The sequence below is a fragment of the Aquarana catesbeiana genome, linkage group LG05, assembly GCF_042186555.1.
Source record: "Aquarana catesbeiana isolate 2022-GZ linkage group LG05, ASM4218655v1, whole genome shotgun sequence".
Lineage (NCBI taxonomy): Eukaryota > Metazoa > Chordata > Amphibia > Anura > Ranidae > Aquarana > Aquarana catesbeiana.
In genome coordinates, this window is record NC_133328.1 from 549,685,573 (window position 1) to 549,713,286 (window position 27,714).

Sequence of the window (27,714 nt, forward strand, 5' to 3'; positions counted from 1 at the left end):
AATTATAATATTAGTATTATTATTTTTCTGTATTATTATTTCTGTAGCACTTTTACCCTAGGGTCTCTAAGCACTAAGCAAAGTGTTGTTGTGTCCTTAATAATTGGGTGTTTATGTATACAGTATATATTATGGTAAAGCACACATATGCACTTTTATACAATAAATGATATGATAGTGATATCTAGCTTTTTACTGAAATGCATTTAACAGCCCGTGTTTTAGCAACTCTTATGGGAAATTCTACATCAGGTCCACTTGCCAGTATCAACCGGCTTCCATCCCAATTTTTATGGAAAATATCTCTATGGAATGTACTACTGAAATAAATGGGGGTGTTTGATTCTCTCAAAGATTCCCATGTCTTGCTGCATTATTCCATTTTATCTCTCAGCCCTATTGGTAGATCAATATTTAATGCTTAGAGATTGAAGCTTCAAATGAGTCATATCAGGGGACTAGTGGAACCAATCTGCTTCAGCCTAAGACTGCTAATTATTCATGGGCTCCTGCCTCTTGCTCTTTCTTTTGCACAGCCCTACAGTGCTGACTCAGTGCCTTATTCAGTCTTGTCTCCCTCTCCACTGCTGTAGCTGGATCTCTTGCCTTCACAACCTCTGAGCATCTGTATACATCGCCATGGCTAAAACAGCAATAGGTAAAGATTCAAGCCTATCTCTAGACTTCTAGCATTGCTTATTAGATATGATTTTTCAATGCAATTGCTATATTGGAACGCTAGTATATTTTATAATGCAAGCTTATTTTTAAATCTGACATTTTTAATATTCATTTTAGGAGCTATTTTGTAAGCTGCATGTTACAGTTTTATTTTTGATACTTTTTATTGGAATAATACTTGGCTATACAGGCAATATTCCTTTATGTATGTAATCATTTCAGAATATACCTCTATGACTGCTCAGGCTAGTGAACAGGGCACGCCCAGGATACGCTCATATATATAGGTATATCTATATATAGATATATATCTATATACATCTATAGATATATATCTATATATAGCTATATATATTCATACACCCATATATCTTAGTTGTTAATTAAGGTGTAGCCATTATGCCAAATTTAGTATTTTCATTTTAAACTAATTGTGTAAATAGTTTTGTCAGTGACCATTCCTGTGTTAAAATATTAGCTGAGACAATGATATACAAAGGATGCATAGTACCTGCTCTTCTATATTGCCAGCACTATAGCACAATGCAGACAGACCCCACCCATCTGCCTGCTTTCTTGTTCACAGGCAGCTCAATGTGGAGCACTTTCCAGTCTGCAATGTGTTGCTGCTGCCCTCTTTCTATTGCATAAGACAGGGTTCAGATCAAATACAGCCAATTCATCATTCGACAATAGCACCAACCTGTTTCCTTTAATCACATGTTGACACATATTTCCAATGACATTGCTATGCATTTGAGCTGTAGTAACATGGCACATGTAAACATCGTTTTTTTTATACTACATGTTGAATTTAGCCAGATTCAACAGACAGCATGTTGAACGCAAAACTACTTTGCATCATTTATAGCTCTTTTCAATACCATTTATTTGCAAAGAAGGTGTAAAGTGCATTCATTGTGTTTAGTCTGAAGTAGAAAAAAAGGTGTTATATAGAATTGATCTTGAATTATACTGAAAAATCAGTTCAAATGTGTACAGATTTGTTTTTTTAAACTGCAATGTCAGACTAATACATGGAATTATCTTAATAGCTTTATAAGAATGTTTGACCATAAGCATTAAAAGACATTGGCATTGCAATTTATTGACTTTTAAGGTCCAGTCACATGTTATTAAGACAGAAACTTATTGTTGCTAATGAATGGTCAGAAACCCCATCTTCCTATATTAACAAGTGATTCTGACTCTCTGGCACCCTACAGAGGTGTCCCAGGGAGGGGCGGAGGCCACATTGAAAGCTGAATATGTAAATGGATCCAAAGTGGAGTCTGTCCAGCCCTGCAGTGCTGAACATGCCACCCCTCCCTATTGCAGCAATGTAGTAATCAGTATTGATAATTTGTAGCCAGTGGGAGACTGATCACTGCAGAAGGCCACTATCTTATCAATCTTCCATCTGACATTATTTGATAGATGGCTCTACATTTCATCAATCATAAACTTGTCTTGGGTTTTCATTATGGCATTCCAAATCATTACAGTAGCTCATTAGACTTAATGATTTGTTTCTTTTAGTGTGTCTAGTAATTAGATTTGTTCATGAGCGTATATATAAGTTTATGAAAAAAAATGATGAGCCTATTTGAGAACAGGCCAACGTTTTATGAAAATGTACATAAATTATATGTTGTGGTTAAATGTTGGTTGGTGTTTTAGTTAAACCTAATTGTATTTTTGGTACATACATACCATATTAGCTCTCATGATCTATTATAATATAGATTTTCCTAAATTTGTATATAAAGTCACTAGCCATACAGACATAGATATTCTCACAAGTCATGGGACTATATGTAATGTTTTTTATTATATGTTCACAACAGGTAATCCAATCATATTTAGTAATCCGTTTCACCTCCTTTTATTAATTAGAAACAGAAAAAAAAATGTGTTCTTGCTCTTGGGAGTGTTTCTGTGTGATCCTGTCCATAGTGGTGGGGACATCAGAGTGATCTACTGCCACCTGGTGAGCAGGAGAGAAACAGCAACTTATGTATAAAAATATTAAAATCATTTCTGCTCCTTTTGATGAAAAAGATCCACTGTTTTCCTAGTTTATTCACAATGCTATTTTATTTTTTAGTGTATACACAGCTATTTTATGGTCCCAGATCTAGTACACTGATGTGAAACATAAACAGGAGGCCAAGGCTCTTCATGTGTTGTAGCAGCGTGGGGTAAATGGCTCTAGCGTAGCGTGAATATTATGCAAAGTCATTCCACAGCATTATGTCCACTGCATCATATATATCACAAAAGTATTGAAATGATATATAATACTACGGTTAATACTAATAGTAATAGTATAATACTAATAGTATTTATGATACAAAGCTATATGTACATAAATATGCAAGGGCAGAATAATACAATGTTTATATTACATTTTGCAGTAACATATTCCTACAAAAATGAAAGGGCAGTATTCATACCTCCCAACATTTTGAGATGGGAATGAGGGACACCTACTAGCAAATGTATGTAGGCATGGGACACATCCCCTGCCACACCCCTTAAAGGACAATTAACCAAAAAAGGTTAATTAAATCCACAAGGGACTTTTTTTTACCACTACTATTCCTTTATATTGGCTTTTAAAATTTACAAATGCAGCAATCTATAATTTGGATGAAAGGTTTAGAACTGGGAAACACTTTTTGAAAGATGAAAAGTGCATTTTATATACAACTATATAGATTAGACCAAAATGAGGGACAAATGAGGGACATTGTTCCAAATCAGGGACAGTTCCTCAAAATCAGGGACAGTTGGGAGCTATGCAGTAATATATATATATATATATATATATATATATATATATATATATTACATTGCGTTGCGCCATATTGTCATAAAAAATATAGGGCAATCTTATAGTATACTATATTATATTTTGTAGGACCATATTTTCATAATAAATAGGGTAAGTGCTGTTCTCTTATAGCTGACGTTTCAGGTTGAATATATATTTTATTGGCAAGTATGCAAGAAATACAATAGGTGAATGGAAAAAGGCAATACATTCACACATAAGGGTAGAATGTAACTTGACATTGATTATACAAGTAAGATCATTGTCAATCGGCATAAACATCCAGATAAAAGGATATCAATCTCTATCAAACATTGGGAAAGGGATATGGATGTCTTCAAATATTAATCCGTAACTATGTTCTGAAACGTGGGTAGTTACAGTAACATCAGTTCAGTTATGCAAATAACTAGGTCACATAATGTCAAGTTTAGCTGACTGTTTAATAGAAATGTTTTATAACACCTTTAGCTTGTCTATTGGATAAAGTTGCTGACTTTCTATACTGCTATGTGCTGAAAGATGTATTTTGCCTACAGCGGAAGTAGCCATTTTGTGGGTGGGACTCATGGTTGGTCATAGCCGTACAGTCCACCACCTCACCAAGAATCTGTGACATCACTGATTCATCATATGACCAATTTTACCGACCAGTTTTCATACGGAACAGTCTCCTAAACTAGGTTTAAACACTGTAATTTTTAGTCATTTTTAACCACTATTTAGGAGATTTCAGCAGTTTTCTATCACAGAAATACCCAAACACAACAATGCCAATCTAAGTTGCAAAACGAGCCATGCCTTGCTGCTGCCTTGATCCATTCAATTGTAATTGCAACCAAATTGCTTAAAAGTTGCTGTTTGTGAAGCATAATTCCAATACCCATTGCCCCACCTCTGAAAGGACAGCCAGCATTCCGAGCCCGCCTGAGCATATGCATATATTGACTTTCAGAAAGTCTGGTGGAGGTATTTTTCATAAGATACATGTATGATCATGCACTTGTTGTGGCTTCTGTTTAGCTCATATTCCTGTTGATATCGGCAGCACTGATACACAATAAAAAAAAAGCCTGCCTGTATTCCTTATATACCACACCTATAAACAGAAATTAGAATTTCAAGAATAAAAAATGTACAGTAATTAAAACAAATATTTAATACATGTGTTTTTTCAGTTACTTGCAAATGACATACTATTTGTGATTCGGTTATGAATTACAGCTAGTCAGTAAGTATTCCTCAGTGTACCTCTAGAGATTTACTCGCCATTGTTTTGCAACACTTCTGGGAGCGATGACCTCACCAGTGAGCCATTGTCTCGACAAGAGTCTCAGAGGTGAGCTCAGCTATAACAGGAAAATATTTTTTAATACAAAAAATGTGTTGGTGAAAAAATATAAGCTATTATTTGAATTTTTTTTTGTAAAGGTTATATTTATAGGAAAATATTAATGTGATGAATGCTCTGAGGATGTGGACTTGATTCATTAAGCAAGTTTATTGAGTATCTTACGACAATTGACAGGCCACTGTTTTATGCTTTCTGTAATTAGCTGGCTATTCAACCTTTTAATCAGTTGGTATCACTCAAAATGCCACAGTCCGTTTATTATGAAAAGCTGCCTTATCAATCATTTTCCTAGCCAGGATTTTGAGATCTAAGGTGATGGTGATTGAAATGATAACCAAGGCTGGAAAAAACTTTTGATATACTGTATACAATCCTTATCTCAAAAATGTACCCAATTGTAGAACGAGAGTAAAATGATTTTAATTTTAATTTGTTTTGATTCAACTTAACCTCTTCCCGACGGCAGTACGTCATCCAGATATAATTTTTTTTTCCACCGGCGAGTCTGTGCACCGCAAGAACAATCATAGCAGCAGTTCAGCCGCTTGATTGTTCTTACAGGCAGCGGGAAGAGACGTCCCCCCCTCCCGCCACCCCCTGGTGCTTCTCCCTACCACCCCGTATGATCGGTGAGCCAGAGAATGAATTGGACGCCGCTGGAAGTTTACCATAGATATTTCTGGTGACTGGATGGTCCCCAGTCATCTCTATGACAATCGGAGGCTCAGGAATGACATTATGACATCACGCCCAGGCTGGCAGAAGTAAGCAAAGCCCAGGACGCAGCTGGAAAGGCTATGTTATGATGTCACGTCCGGGCTGGCCTTTCCAGCATGGAGGAGAGATGTGGGGTCTTGTTGACCCCACATCTCTCCATAAAGAGGACCTGTCACGCACTATTCCTATTACAAGGGATGTTTACATTCCTTGTAATAGGAATAAAAGTGATCAATTTTTTTTTTTTTTAAAGAAAGTGTAAAAATAAAAAAATAAAAGTAAAATAAAGAATAAAAAAATTTTAAAAAAGTAAAGCGCCCCTGTCCCCACAGAAGAGAACACATACGTAAGTCGCGCCCACATATGTAAAACGGCATTCAAATCACACATGTGAGGTATTGCTGCATGCGTTAGAGCAAAAGCAACAATTCTAGCCCAGGACCTCCTCTGTAACTCTAAACATGTAACCTGTAAAAAAATTGAAAGTGTCTTCTATGGAGATTTTTAAGTACCGAAGTTTAAAAAAGTGCTGCACAAATATCGTGTGACATAAAAAGTTGCAAAGACTGCCATTTTATTCCCTAGGGTCTTTGCTAAAAAAAAACATATATTTCTTAAATACCATACGTCTGAATCCAGACATCACTGGAATAAACGTCGGGGACACCCAACAAAAGGTTTCGGCTTACGACCTGTTGTTCTCCCTTACAAACCCCTTGATCTCGCTCCCGAACCTCCCTAAAGAATTTGAGAAGTATGGGGCCCTTTCTAACCTCAAAATCAATTTCACCAAATCTGAAGTGATGGGAATTAATCTCCTGCAGCCAATTCTCTCACAACTTCAGATGAACTTTAAATTAAAATGGAATGGTGCAGCGCTGACATACCTAGGCACACTCATTCCCTCCAACAAGTCCAAGACATTTGAACTGAATTTCCCTTCATTATTGAAAAAAGTCCATGCTCTTTTGGACAAATGGAATACCGGACTCCACTCGTGGTTTGGCCGCTGCAATATTCTCAAAATGAGTATCCTTCCTACATTTCTATATCTCCTACAAGCCTTGCCAATCTACATCCCATCTAATTATTTCAGACTCAAGAAATATTCTTCACATTTATTTGGGCCCACAAACATCCACGATTGAAGCGAAGCCAGCTCATGCTACCCAAACAATATGGGGGACTAGCAGTGCCGGACATATGTAAATACTACCAGACAGTATACCTGAGTAGACTCATTGATTGGAATAGACATTGTAACATCAAGTTGTGGGTCCAGTTGGAACAGGCTCAAAGTGCCATACCTCTCTGTAGAGCGTCCTGGTGTTATAACTCCTTGCCAAGGGACATGAAAAGCCATCCCCTAATCGGCCGGACTGTGCGGATCTACTCATCTTTACTTGCGCAAACACCCCTCTCCTCCCCGACCTCGCCTGTATTCGCAATACTGGGGAATCCACTTTTTACCCTGGGATATCAAGTTACCACCTTTCGGAATTTGATGAACTATGGTCGTTCGCAGGCCTCTCACTTCTTAATTGATGGGTGTTGGCCATCGATCCCCAACCTCATCAACCCCACGGGTCCCTTCTGCTTCGAGTTTTGGAGAGCTCTCCAACTTACTCAACTTACTTCTTCAGATCTCTCCCTCCCTCGAGCAACTTTAGTTGACCTCTTACAACTCTAGAGGAGTGCTGCTCGGAAACCGGGAGTGCTGCTACACGCACTCTCAACCAACTTCAACCTACTGATCACACCCCCGGAATCCCACTCTCTACAATGTTTCCATGAGTGGGAGCGAGATCTTACTCGCACTCTCAGTTCACAACAAAGGCAACATGTCCTTCAATTTACGTACAAGTCCTCCATCTGCACGAAGGTGCAAGAGACTAACTTTAAACTTCTGACCCTATGGTATAGGACACCGGTTACAAAAAATATTTCCCGCAACTTCCGATTGCTGCTGGAGATGCCAGAAGGAACGGGGCACCCTCCTCCATATTTTTTAGACCTGTCCCAAACTAGAACATTTTTGGAAGGAGGTTAGACACATTGCACAAAAATTCACAGAACGCCCGATATGGACAACCCAGCTTTTTTCCTGCTCCATGCCTACAATACCCCCAGGAGAATCTACAAAAAATCAATTGTTCGCTATCTCCTTGACGCCACCAAGACATGCATTCCTCTTGGATTGAAATCTCCACAAGCCCTGACCATCGGTATGTGGCTTAAGAAAGTGGAGGTATTAAATAAATTGGAAGACCTGGTACTCTCGGCACACCACCAACAAGAACGCTACTCCAAAACGTGGTCACTATGGAACATGTTCTTCTCTGATGAGGGTCAAACCCTTTTCAACAGCGACTCTGTTGACTAAACGTACCCTATTATGATTCTGAATATCTTTGGTACTGCGGAGATACCGAATTTGCAATCCAAACAATGTATGCGTGGACCGCAACTTCACATTACATCTCTCTCCATGCTCCCCCCCCCTCCGTCTTCTCTTTCTTCTTCTTCTTTTCTCCTCCTTTCACTAGGCTTTTCTTCTCCTGCTTGTTTCCTTACTTTCTTTTATACTCTAACGCCTTTTTCATTCTTCCTAGAGTCGTGTTTCTACAGCTCTATGTTATCCTTTTTCTTTTATACAAAATTGGAAAATGATTTGCGCTGGTTCCATGGTCCCACCCTACCTACACAATTTACTTCTTGGCTATGATATACTCAAACCCTGCTCAGTTTCGTGGTTATCTTTTTCCTACATTTAGCCAAGAGTATTAATAATATCATGAGTGATTAATGGACATAATGTCCTTGTAGGTTCTTTTGACTTGACTATATGTAGTGCTCTATTATATGCCAAAGTGTTCATACAATGTTGTGTGTCCTTGGACCATGCCCTTTGACTAAATAAAAGATTTGAAAAAAAAACATGTATATATAATGTTTGGGGGGTTCTGAGTAATTTTCTAGAAAGAAAATGATAATTTTTACATGTAGGAGCGAAGTGCCAGAATTGCCCGGATGGGAAGCGGTTAACCATATAGTACAATTACCATAAATCCTAATAGTAGAAAACAAATCTTTAGCATTCAGATTAAATGTGTAAAATAAAAAGGTCCTATGTTGATTTGAAATGGAAAAAAATCCTGCACAATATTTTTTATTACAGTTTAGCAAAGTTTTTGAACCAGAGTGTATACATACAGTGCCTTGAAAAAGTATTCATATCCCTTGACATTTTCCACATTTTGTCATGTTACAACCAAAAATGTAAATGTATTTTATTGGGATTTATGTGATAGACCAACACAAAGTGGCACATAATTGTGAAGTGAAAGGAAAAAGATAAATGGTTTTCATAATTTTTTACAAATAAATATCTGAAAATTTGTATTCAGCCCCCCCAAGTCAATACTTTGTAGAATCACTTTTCACTGCAATTACAACTGCAAGTCTTTTTGGGGATGTCTCTACCAGCTTTGCACATCTAGAAAGTGAAATTTTATGCCCATTCTTCTTTGTAAAATAGCTCAAGCTCGGTCAGACTTGATGGAGAGCGTCTGTGAACAAAAATTTGCAAGTCTTGCCACAGATTCTCAATTAAATTTAGGTTTGAACTTTGACTGGGCCATTCTTTGATCCAAACAATTCCATTTGTAGCTCTGGCTGAAAGTTTAGGGTCGGTGTCCTGCTGGAAGGTGAACCTCCGCCCCAGTCTCAAGTCTTTTGCAGACTCTAACAAATTTTCTTCTAAGATTGCCCATCAACTCTGACTATCTTCCGTGTCCCTGCTAAAGAAAAGCATCCCCACAACATGATGCTGCCACCACCATGTTTCAAAATGGGGGTGGTGTGTTCAGAGTGATTGTGATGTGCAGTGTTAGTTTTCCGCCACACATAGCTTTTTGCTTTTAGGCCAAAAGGTTCAATTTTGGTTTGATCTGATCAGAGCACCTTCTTCCACATGTTTGCTGTGTTCCCCACGTGGCTTCTTGCAAACTGCAAACAGGACTTCTTATGGCTTTCTTTCAACAATGGCTTTCTTCTTGCCACTCTTCCATAAAAGTCAGATTAGTGGAGTACACGACTAATTGTTGTTCTGTGGACAGATTCTCCCACCTGAGCTGTGGATCTCTGCAGCTCCTCCAGATTTACCATGGGCCTCTTGGCTGCATCTCTGATTAATGCTCTCCTTGCCCGGCTTGTTAGTTTAGGTCTTGGTAGGTTTGCAGTTGCAGTTCAAAGCTTGGGATATTTTATTATAACCTAACCTTGCTTTAAGCTTCTCCACAACTTTATCCCTGACCTGTCTGGTGTGTTCCTTGGCCTTCATGATGCAGTTTGTTCATTAAGGTTCCCTAAAAAACCTCTCAGGGCTTCACAGAACAGCTGTATTCATACTGAGCTTAAATTGCAAACAGGTGGACTCTATTTACTAATTAGGTGACTTCTGAAGGCAATTGTTTCCACAAGATTTTAGTTAGGGGTGTCAGAGTAAAGGGGCTGAATAAAAATATACATCACACTTTTCAGATATTTATTTGTAAAAATATTTAAAAACCATTTATCATTTTCCTTCCACGTCACAATTATGTGCCACTTTTTGTTGGTCTATAACATAAAATCCCAATAAAATACATTTACAGTTTTGGTTGTAACATGGCAAAATGTGGAATATTTTGAGGGGTATGAACGCTTTTCAAGGCACTGGATATTAAATATATTATGTTGCATGTGTTGGTATGTCATTATGGGGTTGATATGCAAAAGGGAAGTTGCACTTTGCAAGATCATTTTCCCCAGAGCTGAATGAGGTGAAGCTCTGTTGACATCCATCATCTAATCATGTGCAAGCTTTAAAGCTGTTATTTTTCATTTTTCTAGCACGTGATTGGGTATGCTTTGCAAAGTGAATATTTGCCTCCTTCACTAAGCTTTGGGGTGAATTCCTTTGCACAGTATGAATTCCAATGCAAAGTGGACAGTATATTTGCTTTAGTAAATCAGCCCCAATGCCACTAGAAAGAAAGTTAAATGTTGTTTTTTTGGTGTCAGTCCACTGTCAGTAGTCTCATGAGGCCTGTGTAACATAATATATATATTATAATATATGATATTTTTTTCACATATCTATGCCCATAAGCAAGAACACTGAGCAAAATCTGGAGAACAATCAGTGAGGCTTTTAGAATCTTCTTGCCAGCTTTTGTTTGAGTAATGTGAATCATCTGTAAAGACAGGATATGGTTTCTAGATGTCAGTGAAAGCCAACAGTATACACAGAACTCTGGAGAAGATCTGTCTGTCAGCAGTCCCATGGAGTTTTCCATACTTTGTCATGTCTATCATGAGGATGTATCTGGTATGAAATGTAGGTCATAATTTCAAGGCCATGTTTTCAAATATAGTTTTCATAAGTAATTTAATATTTTCCTATATGAGGTAACAAGATAAGAAATAGAAGTGTGTTGTGTTCTGCATCCATAAACCAGGAAGAATGTCATTTTCTATTGTGTATATGTACTGTTTGGAAAATAAGGTCATAGGTTAGCTTGTGAGACTGGTAGAGTCTAAATGTGGGATTAAAGTGATTGTAAAGTCTTGTTTTTTTCCTATAAAAATAACAAACATGTTATACTTACCTGTTCTGTTGCAGTGGATTTGTACAGAGCAGCCTGGATCCTCTTCTTCTCGGGTCCCTCTTCTGTGACCCTGGCCCCTCCCTCCTGTTCAGTTCCCCCACAGCAAGCAGCTTGATCTGGGGACACCCAAGCTGAGTCACAGCTCCCTGTGTCCATTCAGATACGGAGCCCCAACCCAGCCTCACCCCCTCTCTTCCCTGATTAGCTAGCTGACTTTGAGTGGTAGCAGCAGAAGCCAATGGCGCCACTGCTGTGACTCAGCCAGTCAGGAAGGAGAATCTCGGATGGCCAAGACATTCATGGACATCGCTCAACAGAGAGGGACCACAGGTAAGTTTTAGGGGGGCTGCTGCACACAGAAGGCTTTTTATCTTAATGCATAGAATGCATTAAGATAAAACACCTTCTGCCTTTGCAACCCCTTTAAAATAATTGTAGAACCTTCATGGATAAAGGGAGGTAGGTGTCTTCTGGGTCTTTGAGCCATAACGAAGGCTGAACTTTGACCTTTGTTCTACCAAGGTGTGGAAAAACTATTGTTACTTTACTTGAGAAGACTTGAGACTTCCATCAATCACATCAAGCAGATCTCTGCTATTAGATCATTGTTACCCTAAGGCCTCATGCACACGGACGTTTTTACAGCTGCTTTTTTGAGCTTTTTTTGCAGCTTAAAAAGGCCTGTCTATGTTAATCTATGGCTTCATGCTCACCTAGGCGTATTTGAGCTGCAAATGGCATAGGTGTTTTTAAGCTGTAGAAAAAACCCAGGACCAGTGGGTTCTGAGAGCCGTTTTTCAGCTGTAAAAACGCTCTAACGCTGATAAACGCTCAAAAATGCACAAAAATGCTCAAAACGTCATTCACCAACGTTTTTTAACGTTTTTGATCCATTGAAAAAAAAAATTTGAAAAAAAAAAAAACGCAAAAAAACGCTAACGCGGAAAAACGCTCCAAAACGCTCGAAAACGCTAAAAACTTGCTATTGCAAAAAACATTGAAAAAAGCTGAAAAAAGTTATAAAAAATCACTGCAAAGATACTGGCATTTTCATAACGTTATTTTAACAGCCTGTGTGCATGAGGCCTAAAGCTTTACAGTCTTGGTCCACTTGTGGCAAATAAAGAGAAAAAATTTGAATCTGTATTTTGGGCTAGACAACTCCATTGAAAAAAAAAATTTGAAAAAAAAAAAACGCAAAAAAACGCTAACGCGGAAAAACGCTCGAAAACGCTCGAAAACGCTAAAAACTTGCTATTGCAAAAAACATTGAAAAAAGCTGAAAAAAGTTATAAAAAATCACTGCAAAGATACTGGCATTTTCATAACGTTATTTTAACAGCCTGTGTGCATGAGGCCTAAAGCTTTACAGTCTTGGTCCACTTGTGGCAAATAAAGAGAAAAATTTGAATCTGTATTTTGGGCTAGACAACTCCACATGGGACTTTACACATCTAGCTGAATGAATGACACCTTAAACTGATCCCAAAGAAAAGCTTATGGCTCCTAACGACAAAAATTGTGCAGCTCTAATTTGTATTATTATGTCATTGCTTCATATCCTCATTATTACATTGGCGTTACCTTATGACATCATCACTACCTTATTACACTATCATTTCATGAAGAAATGACATTGCATCATCATCTTTTGTCATTACATCATCATTTCCATGGGATTGTCATAATCCCATTACAATTTTCCCTGTCTTTTGCTATTATATCACCATAACCTTAATTAACAAGCTTTATTTAGGGATTCCTCATAGCTTATGCATTTTATCATTGTGACCCTAGATTATCAATTGATCATTAAAAAGTTTTGTTTTTTACTTCAGCATAAAGATTTCAGTACTGCCAAATCTGGGTGCAGAATTGTTTTTTAATTATCCTTTGCGTGCCGACATTTCATATGTCCAATAAGACTATTATGATCATTTAGGGTTTAGGTTTGTGTTAGGAGTTAGGTTAACGCTTAGTATTAGAGCGTTACAGGTTTAAGTTTAAGGGGTTTTTTTTAACAATAAGTGATAGGATACATTTTAGGGTAAGAATAACTGCTAATTGTTAATCTGAAGTGTTAAGTTGAAAATTAAGATAAGGGTAAGGATTAGGTTTTTGATGTAATTTAGCTAAAAAAAATATTTATTTTTGGATAGAGTATCTTGGAAGGGCTAGAGCCTCTATATGCTTTTTACTGCTGTCTGTGCCCCCACTTCTGGTTTTTTCAATAGGTGGCAGATAGAATAGGAAGTAAGAGGGTCATGTTTATACTTATGAATAGGTCGGAGATCAGTGTGATCTGGGAAAACATGACATTTTCAGTTTTTCTTTGGCTCTAAATCTAATAAATACCAGTATCAAAAATTTACGTGCCAGATCGAAGGACCTATCTCAACAATTGAAGTGGTTAAGTTAGTTATTACAATTACTGGCAGCCCCTCTATAATAACAAGATATACTGTGCAGTGTCTTTGTTTTTTGTAAATCATAAAGCTAAATAACTTCTTTCATGTCCTGTGACTGCCTGCCGCTCTCCTTCCCTGATCTGAGGACTACAGCGGGAGGGGCTGAGATTCCCCTCTGACGTCAGCCAGGAGGTCACATGACCACACACTGCTGATGTAAAAGAAGGTATTTAGCTGCATGATTTAAAAAAAACAAAGACACTGCACAGTATATCTTATTATTACAGAGGGGCTGCCAGTAATTGTAATAACCAATTTTTCAGACACCAGAGGTGAGGGGTGGGGAGGGGATGGCTCATAGACTAGGAAATGTCAGGCAGGGAAGGAGGGGAGAGGGATGACGAAGGCATGTAAACTGACCATGGTATCATGGATCAGCAGCCATGATTACCGTGGTCAGCTCACACACATCAACCAGGTCTTTTACATCATACAATGGGACAAATTACACAGCACAAGCACTGTACTAATTAACATGCTTTAAAGGAACAGGATCTTTTTTTTTTTAGGGTTACAAATGCTTTAAGTTAATATTACCTCATCTAACACATTTATTTATAAAATATATTGTATAATTGATGGTTCAGATGAGAACCAGATAGCTTTTAAATTAATCTGGAACTCCAAGTAGTAGATGTGGATCAAAAAGCAAACTTATGTTCTACCAAGCCAGTTGACATTGCGTGGACAGAAGAGGCTCAAACCAGCAGCAGAATTGGTGTTTAAAGCCCACTGAAGATTTCGCCACAGTTTGCTAATTCTTAAGCAGCATTAATATTTGGCCTGTAGCTGAGGCTTCTGCCACCTGAAACTGGATCAAAACTGTGCTAAGTATAATATTGTAACAGGATAAAATCAAACTATTCCAGTCAGTTTACTAGCGAATGAATAAATTTTAGGGAAGTTAAGTTAAATATTAAACCCTCAAATAACTCTCAAACAGACTATGTACATGTTCAATTATATCTAAAGCCAACACTTTTATTTTTTTTTTTGGATAGAGTAGGTAATAAATGAAACTTCCTGTAATATGTGTACCATTGGGGAGGTTTCCCTTCTTTTCCTGTCCTTTAGACACAAAAGGAAGTGAGAGGATATCTCTACAAAGTGAAGGAAATACCCTCTCCGATAGTTATCACAATAACAAGTGTTTCTGTTGGAAGATGTCTACTCTGTTGTTGTTTTGGTAAAAACTCAAAAGTCCCATACTTTCAGTCTCAGTAACAACATTCTTAAATAGAGAGGGTGATTCTATTTATCAGGGATAAAGACAGCAAAACAGGGGTTCTAACACCTAACCGAACTACACAAGACTTAAAAACAGTTTGGCTTTAGGTACATTTTCAAAACAAATTCCACAAACCCAACAAAATGGTGAAAAATGCATACAGTGGTGTAGACTTTTCCTTTAATTTTTTTTAGTAATGTTATATTAACTATAATTACATTCACATATGAATCATATGTCGATTTATGTTATATATAAATGTTATATATAAAAGTGCTTTCTAGGGATGTTTATCTAATTAGGATATACTTAGTGGAATATAATATAATGATATGATATACTTAGTCGAATATAATATAATTTTAATAAAGAGATACATCTACCCATTTGGTATATATTACATTCAATTATTGCTATCCTGACAAGCATAATATAATTCACAGTGGGTGATATATGTTTCCTTAGAAACAGGAGGTAGGAGAGTTCTGCAATCAGTTCCTGATTTTTCCATCTACTTATTCTCTTATGCTAAAAAGGGGTGTAAAAAATAAGGCTGTCCCAGCATTATTAGATTTCTTTTTCTTCCATTTGTGTTTTGTTTTTTTTTCAATAGCCAGAGGTCAGAATAGCACAAACAGAATCCTATGGACAATTGGAATTTTGTTCAGAGACACACTAAGCTACACTAAAAATGCACATTAAATGGTAAGGTTTTTACCCATATTATCAATGGGGCAGTTCATATATGTTCAATTTGGTGTGCTGTAAAAGCTTGTATGAATCCGAGGACATTTACCTTACAAAAATGAAAGCACTGACAAAATCATGTATACATCCTACATTTCCCAAGTTCCCCACATATGTAGGAAGTTTAGACTAAATAGGTGACTTCTGGTCTCTGTTGCTATGTAGATACCAACTCTAAATCTGGAACTGGAATAATATAACTGGCTGCTAGTAATGAGGGTACTGACCTAGTAATCCGTAAACTCAACATGAAATTTGCAAACCCCAAATATAGTACTAAAACCCCCTTGCAGCCTCCTTTCCCCCTGAACCACGACAGGGCATCATCCTTAAATCCCTGGCTTGTTGATGTTGGGGTTTGTAGGGGGGGACGAAGCCCCCCCCCCTTGAATGAGTAGGGGCTACATAGTATCCTTTGGAAACTACAAGAAAAACAAAATGGAAGGCACGTACACCTAGTGCATTACGAATGATAATTCATGAAAGTGGGTACTCACAAAGTGCAACTCTAAAAACACACAGTGTATGGACATGTGCAGAACCATAACACGGGGTAGAGCTGACATGTTTTGGGGGCACTCCCCCTTCCTCAGAGCTAGGCTAGTACCCTTTGTTACGCGTCAAAAATAAAATGTAAAATGTAAATAAGCACACAGACACCATTAAAATTATTATTTGATTTTTTCTTTTTTAAACTGCCCGTGGTGTAAATTTTCATCAATCACATAATCCAGTGATTCAGATGTGTTGTCAATCATGATGAAAAAACACACCACTGAAAGGAAAATTTCATTTTCAAAAACTGATCCTTTGCCACTGGACTCTCATCACCAGAAATTCAGGTGGGCTAGCTGGCCAAATCTGGTCATTTAGTTCCCCATCCAAGTCTTGAACAGGTAGAGTTTGGGTTGAACTCACCATCAACCCAAACACAAGGATCACCCCAACTGGTTTCCATCAGCAAAATCCACAATTACCCACTATGCCCATCTGTTTAATATAAGCTACTCCCCACCATTGCTGCTCTCATCATGATCCAGTTATTAAATTAATATATTCTTTTCTTTTATTCTTTATTGGTTATGTGAAGAGAAAGTTAAATGAACAAACTTTGTTTTTTATAGCATATTTTACATCTGTTAGGACTAAATGGTAGTATGGACATGTACCATAGCAAGTATTGATGAGTAATCACACAACTCATTCCATTTCTTGTTACTGTACATCCTCAACTTGCTGCAGACTAGCGGTTGAATGTGGGGATAGACTCTGATTTTTGGAGGACATTAGTGTTTGCTGTTTCAATTATGTTGAATGTGTTTGCTTGTGCCATCCATTGGTAGGTGACTGCAGTTTACAATACTTATTTGAGTCTTATATAATTTATTCTACAGAGACACAGTAGGTCCTGGGTTGCTTTTGCTGTGTGTTTTGGATCATGGTCCATCTGTACTGTGAAGCGCCGTCGAATCAACTTTGCTGCATTTGCCTGAATCTGGGCTGACAGTATATCTTTAAATATTGCAGAATTCATCCAGCTGCTTCTGTCTTCTGTCACATCATCAATAAACACCAATGACCCAGTGCCACTGGAAGCCATGCATGCCCATGCCATCACTCTGCCTCTACCATGTTTTACAGATGACGTTATGTGCTTTGGCTCATGAGCTGGTCCAAGCCTTCTCCACACTTTTTTCTTCCCGTCATTCTGGTACAGATAAATCTTAGTTTCATCCGTCCAAAGAATGCTTTTCCAGAACTGGTCTGGCTTTTTTAGATGGTTTTTGACAAAGTCTAATCTGGCTTTTCTATTCTTCAGGCTTATGAATGGTTTGCACCTTGTGGTGAACCCTCTGTATTTGCTCTTGTGAAGTCTTCTCTTGACTTTGACAATGATACGCCCACCTCCTGGAGCGTGTTCTTCACTTGTCTGGATGTTGTGAATGGGTTTTTCTTTACCATAGAGAGCATCCTGCGATCATCCACCACTGTTGTCTTCCGTGGACGTCCAGGCCTTTTTATTATTGCTGAGCTCACCAGTGCATTCTTCTTTCCTCAGAATGTACCAAACTGTTGATTTGGTCACTCCTAATGTTGCTGCTATCTCTCTGATGGATTTGTTTTGTTTATGAAGCCTTACAATGGCCTGTTTCACTTGCATAGACATCTCCTTTGAATGCATGATGTAGGTTCACAGCAGTAGATTCAAAATGCAAATACCACACTTAGAATCAACTCCAGAACTTTTACCTGCTTAATTGATGAAAAAATAAGGAGTAGCCCACACCTGGCCATGAAACAGCTTTTGATTCAATTGTCCAATTACTTTTGGTCCCATGAAAAGGGGGGGGGGGGCTATTCTTAAGAGCTGTAATTCCTAAACCCTTCCTCCAATTTGGATGTACAGTGCATGCCCTCAAATTATACCTGAGAGTGTGCACTTTCAGTCCATATCCATTATATAACCACAGCTTGAATACATTTTGGTAAATACCTGAGAAAACTAAAATTGTGCCTGTGTCCAAATATATATGGACCTAATATATGTTTTTCATCTGTGTATATAGCTGTTTGCCTGAAGTTCACCTTATTGTCTCTTATTTAGTTTGTTTTTAAAACAGTGGGTCCATTTTTTTAAACACTTTACCAAGTGTTAAAGTTTAAATATTGTGTACATCCCTACCTTATAACTTTCTGTCATACAAGGATGTGTGTGAAGATACATTTCAACTGAAGAGAGCAACTGTAGGACATTCCTTTCCCACCAATGGAAGTTATCATAATAATAATAATATAATGACATTCATTTTCAAGGTATACATATTTAGCTAACCATAACCTATCAAGTATACTAAACATAAAAGAGCAGATGTAGTGGAATAAAAATAATAATTTAAAACAAACTTTCTTCAGCAAACTTTTAAAGGCTTTAAGTTTTTTAGATGGGTCATTTGATGTGCTTTTACTTACTATAACCAGTCTTAAGTTTAAGCTTAAGTCTATTGGAGACATCAAATACAACCATTAAGCAACTATTTTAATTGGTTTACTGGCATTATGTTAATTAAGCTGCTTCTTATTCAGCAAATTCCCATCTTTTGTACAAACTGTATCCTAATTTTACTTAATTGATTGTTACAATTATGGCATGCATGACACACATGTAATTTTTTTTGCATTCTTTTATACATTTTTAAAAAAATATATAGCAAGAGAAAGAATACAGACTAAAAGAGTTAGGGAAGGCACATGGTGTAGCAATTGACAATATCCTTTAACTTTTTAACAGCCAATACTAAAATACAAAGGTTCACATTTTTGTGTAAACAGTAAATAAAGTTTTATTGGAACCTCAAGCAAACAATGAACAAAGTAGGAGGTTGATGGATTGGAAGTCCAGGAGCTCCTACACAAGAAGGACTGAATTCTACTTATTGTGGAGTATACATGCTGCTGTACTAAAGCGGTGTCACTGATGGTCCTGTGATTACAATGGTGGTGCTTATCGAGGTGAACACAGAAAAAAAACCATACAAATGAGGGGCTAAGGTGTCGGCCTGGACGTATCAGTTGTGGAATTGTAATAAAATGTAGGGAGTATGGTGAAGAAAGGTTAGAAGGAACGTGAAGGAATGAGATGGAGTGGTGAGGAGTAAGGTGCAATGGCCAGGAAAGCAGGCAGGGAGGAGGAAGAACCACTCTTCTTCAGCGATTATGGGTTTGACTCAGGGAGAACCTGCAGTTCTGATAGAAAACTGGCAGGGGCTATGGAGCAATTGTTTGAAACCGTCTGTGCAGGTGAACTCTATTCAGTAAAACCAGTTGTTGGTGGTTTTGACAAAGCACGAATCTCCTGTGAAACGCATCAACCTTTTTGTTCCCCTGCATATGTTTTTTTGCTTTTTATGATTTTTTGATAGCAATAAAGCCTTTTTGCATTGTATTGTAAAAACAGTTGTTTAGGAATTTGGTGTGAGTTTTTTTCAAGAAGCTGGTGAGACTCTCCATCATTCTAATGTCCTCCACCCATCTGACCCACTGACGCATTGTTGGAAGTTTGGAGGTTTTCAACAGAGCTGGTATGCAGGATCGTGCTGCATTGATCAGGTGGCATAATATTGATTTTTTTTTTTTTTGTAGGCAGCTATCGGAATAGAATAAAGGTGTAGGAGATCATCATTTCTTTCATGATTATTACAGGAATTAATTTTTTTCTTAAATAACTCTAGGGAAAATGAAAAAAGAGACCAAGACATAGATCTTGTAAAACTAGATATTGACATGTGTCTATGTTTAGAGCAGTGCGTCTCAAATTGTGATCTGCACAAACAAGCACTGAGTGAGCCTTGGACAACTGACCTATTGTGCTGATGATAGTTGGGGTGTCTGGTGAGAGTGTGGGGGGGGGGGGTATGGCATTTAACGTTGTGGAATTTGCAAGCCCTGCCAAGACATAACATAGTTATGGTGCCTATGGACATAAGGGCATTTTCACCCAATATGGTTGGTTACCAATGGTTTAGAAAATTATTCCAGATCTTTAGGTTCATATTGACCCATGCACATATCACTTCAGCAAGTATTTTGGTGGACAAGAAAATAACTGGGTGACCTTGATTTTCCCAAACAATCGCTATAACATTCACCCTGTGATAAGTTGGCACCCCATCTCCCTTCTACAAAGGCCATGCTTAGTATGAACGTGGATGATTAAGGAACAACATTTTATAAGAAAGATCAGTCGGTGGTCAGATCATGCATTATATATTTACCTGAAGTCTTTTTTTTAGTTTTAGTTTATTGAAGATGAACAGAACTGAAGACAAAGTGCTTCAAGCAGATGTAGAAATTTTATAATGTCCATACCTAGCTTCCATTTAGCCCTGGTCCTTGATCCTTCCTCTATATAGTGTTGCTGATCCCATATATGCAATATTATTACCTCAGCGTCATCACAGGGTGAGTTTTGGGAATGAGAGGCACCAGACTTGATGAATGAAAAGCACACGCTCCAATGATGTAACAATGAAAGAAGTCCCCCCTCAAGCCCTGATGAAGAGAACAACAAAAGTGGTCTGTGAAGGTCACATGACTGGTACTTTGAGGCACCATAAAACATATGTAGTTGAAATGACTGCAAAATCTTAAGTCAAGAATGACTTCACTGTGCTCAGCCCATGTAGTGTTGCCAATTTTAAGCTGATAGGAGTTCAGCTTTAAAGTACAGTATAACTAAAGGCAAAACTTTTTTTATTTTAGTTTTGGATGGAGTGGAGAGTGATTCGAATGCTTATAAATTTTCATTGCTGTCTGTGCACCCATTGAGGAGATCCATCCTTTCTATGTCTCCTGTTTACCATTATCATTGAAAGTGAAAGTAAAAGAGAATCACAATTTTTTGGTTGTCCCCAGAAGAGTAATAGAGGAAAACTTTGCAATGGAGACACTAGTTCTGGTGACCTGGGGGTCCCCAAGGAATTCCCTTAATTTGCAGGGATTTTCGCTCACTTCCTGCTTGGTTATGGGACAGGAAGTGAAGGAAAATCTTCACAATAGGACAAAGATGGTGAAAAAAATCTGACGGTTATAACCCTCCTTTGCTCTAGCCAAAATGAAAAAGAAAGTTTTGCCTATAGTTATACTTTATTAATAATGATAATTTAGATAGATAGATAGATATATCTATATATATAGATAGATCTATATATATAGATATAGATCTATCTATATACCGTATTTATCGGCGTATAACACGCACCGGCATATAACACACACCCCAAGTTAGGAGGGAATTTTAAGGAAAAAAAACTTTTAGGAGCGAAGTTGAAGGGGAAAAAACTTGCATTTAAATGCCCATCATTGCAGCCTTCTCAGTGCAGCCATGTCAGTGCAGACTTGTCAGTGCAGCCTTGTCAGTGCAACCTTCCCCAGTGCAGCCTTCCCCAGTGCAGCCTTGTCAGTGCAGCCTTCCCCAGTGCAGCCTTGCCCCAGTGCAGCCTTGTTAGTGCAGCCTTGTCAGTGCAGCCTTCCCCAGTGCAGCTTTGTCAGTGCAGCCTTGCCCCAGTGCAGCCTTCGATCCTGTGATCCCCTGCCATCCTGGGCTTCAAAATCGCCAACTGCGATTTTAAAATGGCGCCGCCGGCGCCGAAATACACAGAGCCGGTCCTCGGCTCTTCTCGGCGGCTCTCGTTCACTCTTGGCTCCACTCGTAGTCCCGCCCGGGATGGGCGTGACTGTGAGCGGAGCTATCCAAACCTAGCCGAGTACACTCGGCTAGGTTCGGGCAGCGCTCAAGTGAAGCCGAAAGTGGCTGAGAAGAGCAGAGGACCGGCTCTGTGTATTTCGGCGCCGGCGGCGCCATTTTCAAATCGCGGTCGGCGATTTTGAAGATCTGGCAGCTCAGGATCGCAGGGGATCGGCGTATAACACGCACCCGCAATTTTCCCCTGATTTTAAGGGGAAAAAAGTGCGTGTTATACGCCGATAAATACGGTATATAGATATATATAGATATATCTATATATATCTATATATATCTATATAGATAGATAGATATATATCTATCTATCTATATAGATAGATAGATAGATAGATCTATAGATCGATCTATCTATCTATCTATCTATCTATCTATCTATCTATCTATCTATCTATCTATCTATCTATCTATCTATCTATCGATCTATCGATCTATCAATCTATCTATCTATCTATCTATCTATCTATCTATCTATCTATCTATCTATCTATCTATCTATCTATCTATCTATCTATCTATCTATCTCTATATATATATCTATATATATATAGATATATATAGATATATATATCTGTATATAGATATACTGCGTATACATTAAAAGAAAAAATAATTCAGTAAAAACACTGGAAGCATATCTCTAAATATTTAATTGCACTGATAGCTCCACAATTTTATCTTAACTTAATATTATTTTATTATAACAGGTCTTTCAACCATGATTAGGTAAAACTAGGTAGTGTAGTAGAAAGTAGCAGACACACTATATGTATTCTACATTAGTACAAGTGCAGGGCTTATAAATGATATGGGGAAAAAAAGGAAAAGATGAAATTTGCGCAACTGAATTATTGATTCTCTTGTCACACTGCTAAAATCAATCCCTTTTGACCTTTATAAAGGACATTTAAATGCAAAATCCCAGTACATAAAATAGCTATTTCAATGAATCTTTACAATTTATTGAAAGTCTGTTTGCTTCTCTGGCATTAGTGTCTGGGGATGTCTGTCTTCTATACCAGTGATCCCTACTTTATTGCACAAAGAGATACTGGGAGAATTATCCACAGCATCTTAACATCACCTTCATTTATATACAATAATTTTGCTCCATTCCATCTATCAGTCTAACATTTTGATGCTTCATCATAATTTAAGTTCAAATAACAAACATTTTAACATTACCAGCTCAGAACAGAGAAAAATGAATGCTGATTGTTTTCTATGGGTCACTGTACTTTGCCCTTATCATTTTGCTTTAAGGGATGTACCTATATGCTACCTGTGATATACAGTATATAGAAGGTTCAAAGTACTAAACCATTGTGAGTGCCAGCAACACGGATTTGATCCTACTGTGCTTGGCTTATTTTTTACAGAAGCAAAATATTCTAAATATATTACAAGACGACACGTTGGTTTGCCACTTGGGAATTGATGAATACACTAGCTCATACTTGGCATATTTCCTAGGTCATTTAGACATTCAGTAGTGGCTCACAAATCCAAGCCTTCCCGTTTTTGCTGTGTCAATGTTTATTTAATCCCATAATGGTGTTATTTATGGACTAAACATGACCTCCACAGAAGGCCAGTAATCATTCACAAGCTTGGTTCAGATCACACAGGCTGTTCTTTACAACATCAATAATCAATCATCAACACCATGGGATAACCAATACAACAGAAAAATATATTCCCGTTTACCTAAAGCTGAATTCAAGGCAATGGCTAAATAGACAGTTGAAATACATATATGGAATTGGTTCTCCTGCCAAAGAATGTGTCTTTCTGTCCATCCAGCCATACGATTTATACAGCTCTGCTATATTGCACAGCCCTGTCTGGCAGGGCAGGAGACCTGAGTTTTCTCGGCTGCAATTAAGCAACACATATAGCTCTTGTCCCTCCCCAGCTTGTGATTGGACAATGAAAGGCAAAACAAGCACACCAATGAGCTCATCTAATGGTCACTACACTTCTTGCTCCTATCAGCATACTTCTTGAACTGCAGTACAGCTGGTTGGCTTTGTGTGCTGCTATTTCCTCTCCCAGTATTGGCTTTGCTAAACATGGACTGCAAAAGGCCGATAGCAAGTCAAATCCAAGTACTTACAACGCTTGCATTAAAGTGTTACTAAACCCAGAACCCTGCAATTACTATAGCTGATCTCCCATAGTACACAGAATGTGGAAATTACATTATTTTAGTAAATATAAACTGGTAAATACCTTTTCTCTTTAGCAGTATATAACAGTCTTATGACTTCTTTCAGTGTCCAGATGAGCACTGGTTAAAGCTTGTAGGAGGAGTTTTCATTCTTCTCTGACTGTCCTATGAGGCTGCATAACCACTGTGCTGATCACATGCACCCTCCCAAGAAAAAGAAAAACTCTCTAGCAATACCCACCAAACTGAGCATGTGTAGAGTGCCCCCAAGGCTCTGTCCTATCAGGAGATGGATTGGGGACTGTGGAAGAAGGGGAGGATCAGAGAAGATATGATCAAACAGCCTTTGTACACCATGCAGAGGATTAACCCCTTAGGTTCCACAGTGAGTATAACAAGCATGCTTTAATTCATATACAGAATGATTTTACTGTTGTGGGTTTAGTAACACTTTAAGGGCGTATTATTGAATACGGAGCTGTATAATTTTGTGTCTTTAATACCCGCCTGGAGTTCTATTTTAAAGCCAAACTAAAGGAATTATACTTACTTCCCCTTTATTGGCCCAGATCCCTTGCCAGAGCTACTATCTTCTTCCCGGGTGCCAGTTTCTGGGTATCTTCATTATGTAACCCCAGCACACAGGGACTGTGCCAGCAATGTAAGCTGAGCTGTACATGCACAGTTCTGTTTACATGCCACAGAAGACTGCTTGCAGGCAGGTAGGCATATTTTATTGCAGAAAAGAAATTGTATGTATTTCTCAATCCCTACACTGGCTCCCAATCACCCAGCGAATTAAATTCAAAATACTAACCACAACATACAAAGCCATTCACAACTCTGCTCCGAGCTACATCACCAATCTTGTCTCCAAATATCACACAAATCGTCCTCTCTGCTCTTCTCAAGACCTCCTACTCTCAAGCTCTCTCGTCTCCTCCTCTCATGCTCGTCTCCAGGATTTCTCCAGAGCCTCTCCCATCCTCCGGAACTCGCTACCTCAACCTGTCCAGCTATCACCTACTCTTGCTACCTTCAGGCGATCCCCGAAAACTCATCTCTTCAGGAAAGCCTATTACGTCACCAACTAATCTTTTACCACTTCCATCAGCTCATTCCCCACAGTTACAACCTTTTGTACCACCTGCCCCACCCTATTAGATTGTAAGCTCTTCTGAGCAGGACCCTCTTAATCCTCTTGCATTTTGTTGTATTATAACTGTATTGTCTCCCTTTTATATTGTAAAGCGTTGCGTAAACTGTTGGCACCATATCAATCCTGTATTATAATAATAATATAATAATAATAGCCTGCCTGTTCACAGACTCAGAGATCCACAGGCCGGTTCAGCCGAGAAATATGATTCCATCAGTGTGTGCTGGGTCTGCCCCAAATTCCCTTGTCTTAGTTTTGGCAGCTTCAGAATAGCTCCAGATCTCTACATTTCTTATTATATGATAGAGAGTAAGTCAAGCAACCCTGGAGAGCTGCATCACTTTCACCTTTTACCTTATCTCCACCTTCAGTCATCATTACCCATGTCGATGAACTTGAGAAGAGGAGATTAAGGGGGGATATGATCAACATGTACGGTATAAATACATAAGTGGTCAATATAGTGAACTCGGTGTTGAGTTATTCACTTTAAGGCCAACACCGAGGATAAGGGGGCACTCTTTATGTCTAGAGGAAAAGAGATTTACTTTCCAAATACCGAAAGGTTTCTTCATAGTAAGAGCTGTAAAAATGTGGAATAGACTCTCTCAAGAGCTGGTTCTGGCTAGCTCAGTGGATTGCTTTTAAAAAGGCCTGTATTATTTCCTAAATGTACATAATATTACTAGATACTAACATTTATAGGTGAAGTTGATCCAGGGAATATCCAATGGCCTCTTGGGGATCAGCAAGGAATTTTTTCCCCTGCTGGAACAAATTGGTTCATGCTTTTTTTTTTAGAATCCCCCCTCCCCCCTTTTTATTGGTTCAACTAGATGAACTTGTGTCTTTTTTCAACCAAACTAACTGTGTATGTGTAGCGCTACCCCCACCGCAGGAGCCACTTGAATATTGTTGGTCCTTTACTCAGCTCCTTCAACCCCAAGAACAGACTCAACCCCACTGGCACACCTTCCAACAATGTAGTGCAAATACCACAGTAAATGGACACAGGTTATAGTAGACACAGAAAGTATCTTTACTGTGAACGTGCTTAAAGAAAATGAAACAAACAATAACAGTAATATTGAGTAGTAAGCAAATATGTATTGGTAGAACAAAGAGCAAATGTTACTGAAGAAATAGACAAGATCAAATCTGTCTGCTTCTTCTGCTTCAAGGGACTCCTTTTAAGTGAGATATTTCTGAGAGCAGAGGTAAACACATGGGAATAACTAACAAAATAGGATGTTACTTCAATGAATTATCTACCAACTCTACTCAAATTGGGCTATATGAGTCCAGTCAGGAGGATGGTAGAGGAATGACCTTGGTTTATGTGTCAGTTCTCTCCCTTCTTCACCCCAGCACCCCAGTCCCAGCAGGCCTGCTTAAACACAATACCTGACCCAGTGCACTGAATCAACCTCCAACCTGGATTCACTCAGAAGTGACTAAAGTCCTGAATACAGATGGGGCCCTTAAGACTTTGGATGACCTTAAGGTGGTACACTTGTTGATTTCCTGTAATGGAATGAACAAAGTACATCCAAAGAGGCTTGGTAGACAGCAAGGACTCTAATGGCATTGGTAATCTTCAGTTAAATTGGACAGGTGCTTTCACTGCCAGGCAGAGTGTAACCACATCACGGTTCCTCCTAATTAAGTGAGGCAGAGTAACATCAGTAATTCAGTGTACTGGCTTAGGGAGGATTTGAGCAAAAGCCCTCTCAACAAATCCTATGTCCAGAGGCCCCAAGGAGAGAATATTGTTGTACCGGTCCTTACGAGTGGCCACCTCCTCACGGAAACACCACACACTGACAAAGATGCCTACAGATGCACACGGGGTCCTTGCTTTAGTTCTGGACGTCCGCTACCGACCTCAGAACTGTAACAGGAATGATCACACAAACTTAGGACCGCAGCACCCTTCTCCAGCATCCAGTCTCTCTCACACCTCATGGTAACTCCCCCTTCCCCGGGAAGCCTCTGAGGTAAGATTCCTCCTATGCAGCAATGCTTGTTGGGATGTGTAGCTCTCCCTATGCTGATTTCAATGAGGCAGCCTGTGCTGAGAACTCCAACTCCCAGAGTTCCTTGCCACTCCTGCAGTCCTCCCTTGATGGAGCAGAGTGGGTGGCCCTGCCTATGAATATGTCTATGACTCATTTCACAGTGAGAAGAAAAAAGGGAGGGGGGAAATCCCTCCTGCAGAGCTGACAAGCCGTGTCCCCCTAGACCCGGCCAGCTTGACAATGTAGCCCCCCGGGGATTCGGAGCAACCACTACATATGTAACTATATGTAAGTGGATAAATCTATCTCGCCATCTACAAAACTGTAGCTAGTTACCAATCTATGTGTAAAATTACCATCATCACCATCATCGTTCCTTCCAATTCCTAGATAAAGATTTGACTCTCCTAACACTACAGAGTGTGC

General features: G+C 38.6%; 1 protein-coding gene across 1 annotated transcript in view; it reads left to right on the forward strand.

The window, feature by feature from the left end:
• Positions 1-499: 499 nt before the first annotated feature.
• The window catches only part of STMN2 (stathmin 2), a 68,361-nt gene continuing 41,146 nt past the window's right edge, over positions 500-27,714 (forward strand). The window contains exon 1 of the mRNA XM_073631851.1: positions 500-658. Within this exon, the coding sequence (XP_073487952.1) occupies positions 640-658 (19 nt within the window). The 5' untranslated portion in view covers positions 500-639. The remainder of the gene's footprint in view (positions 659-27,714) is intronic.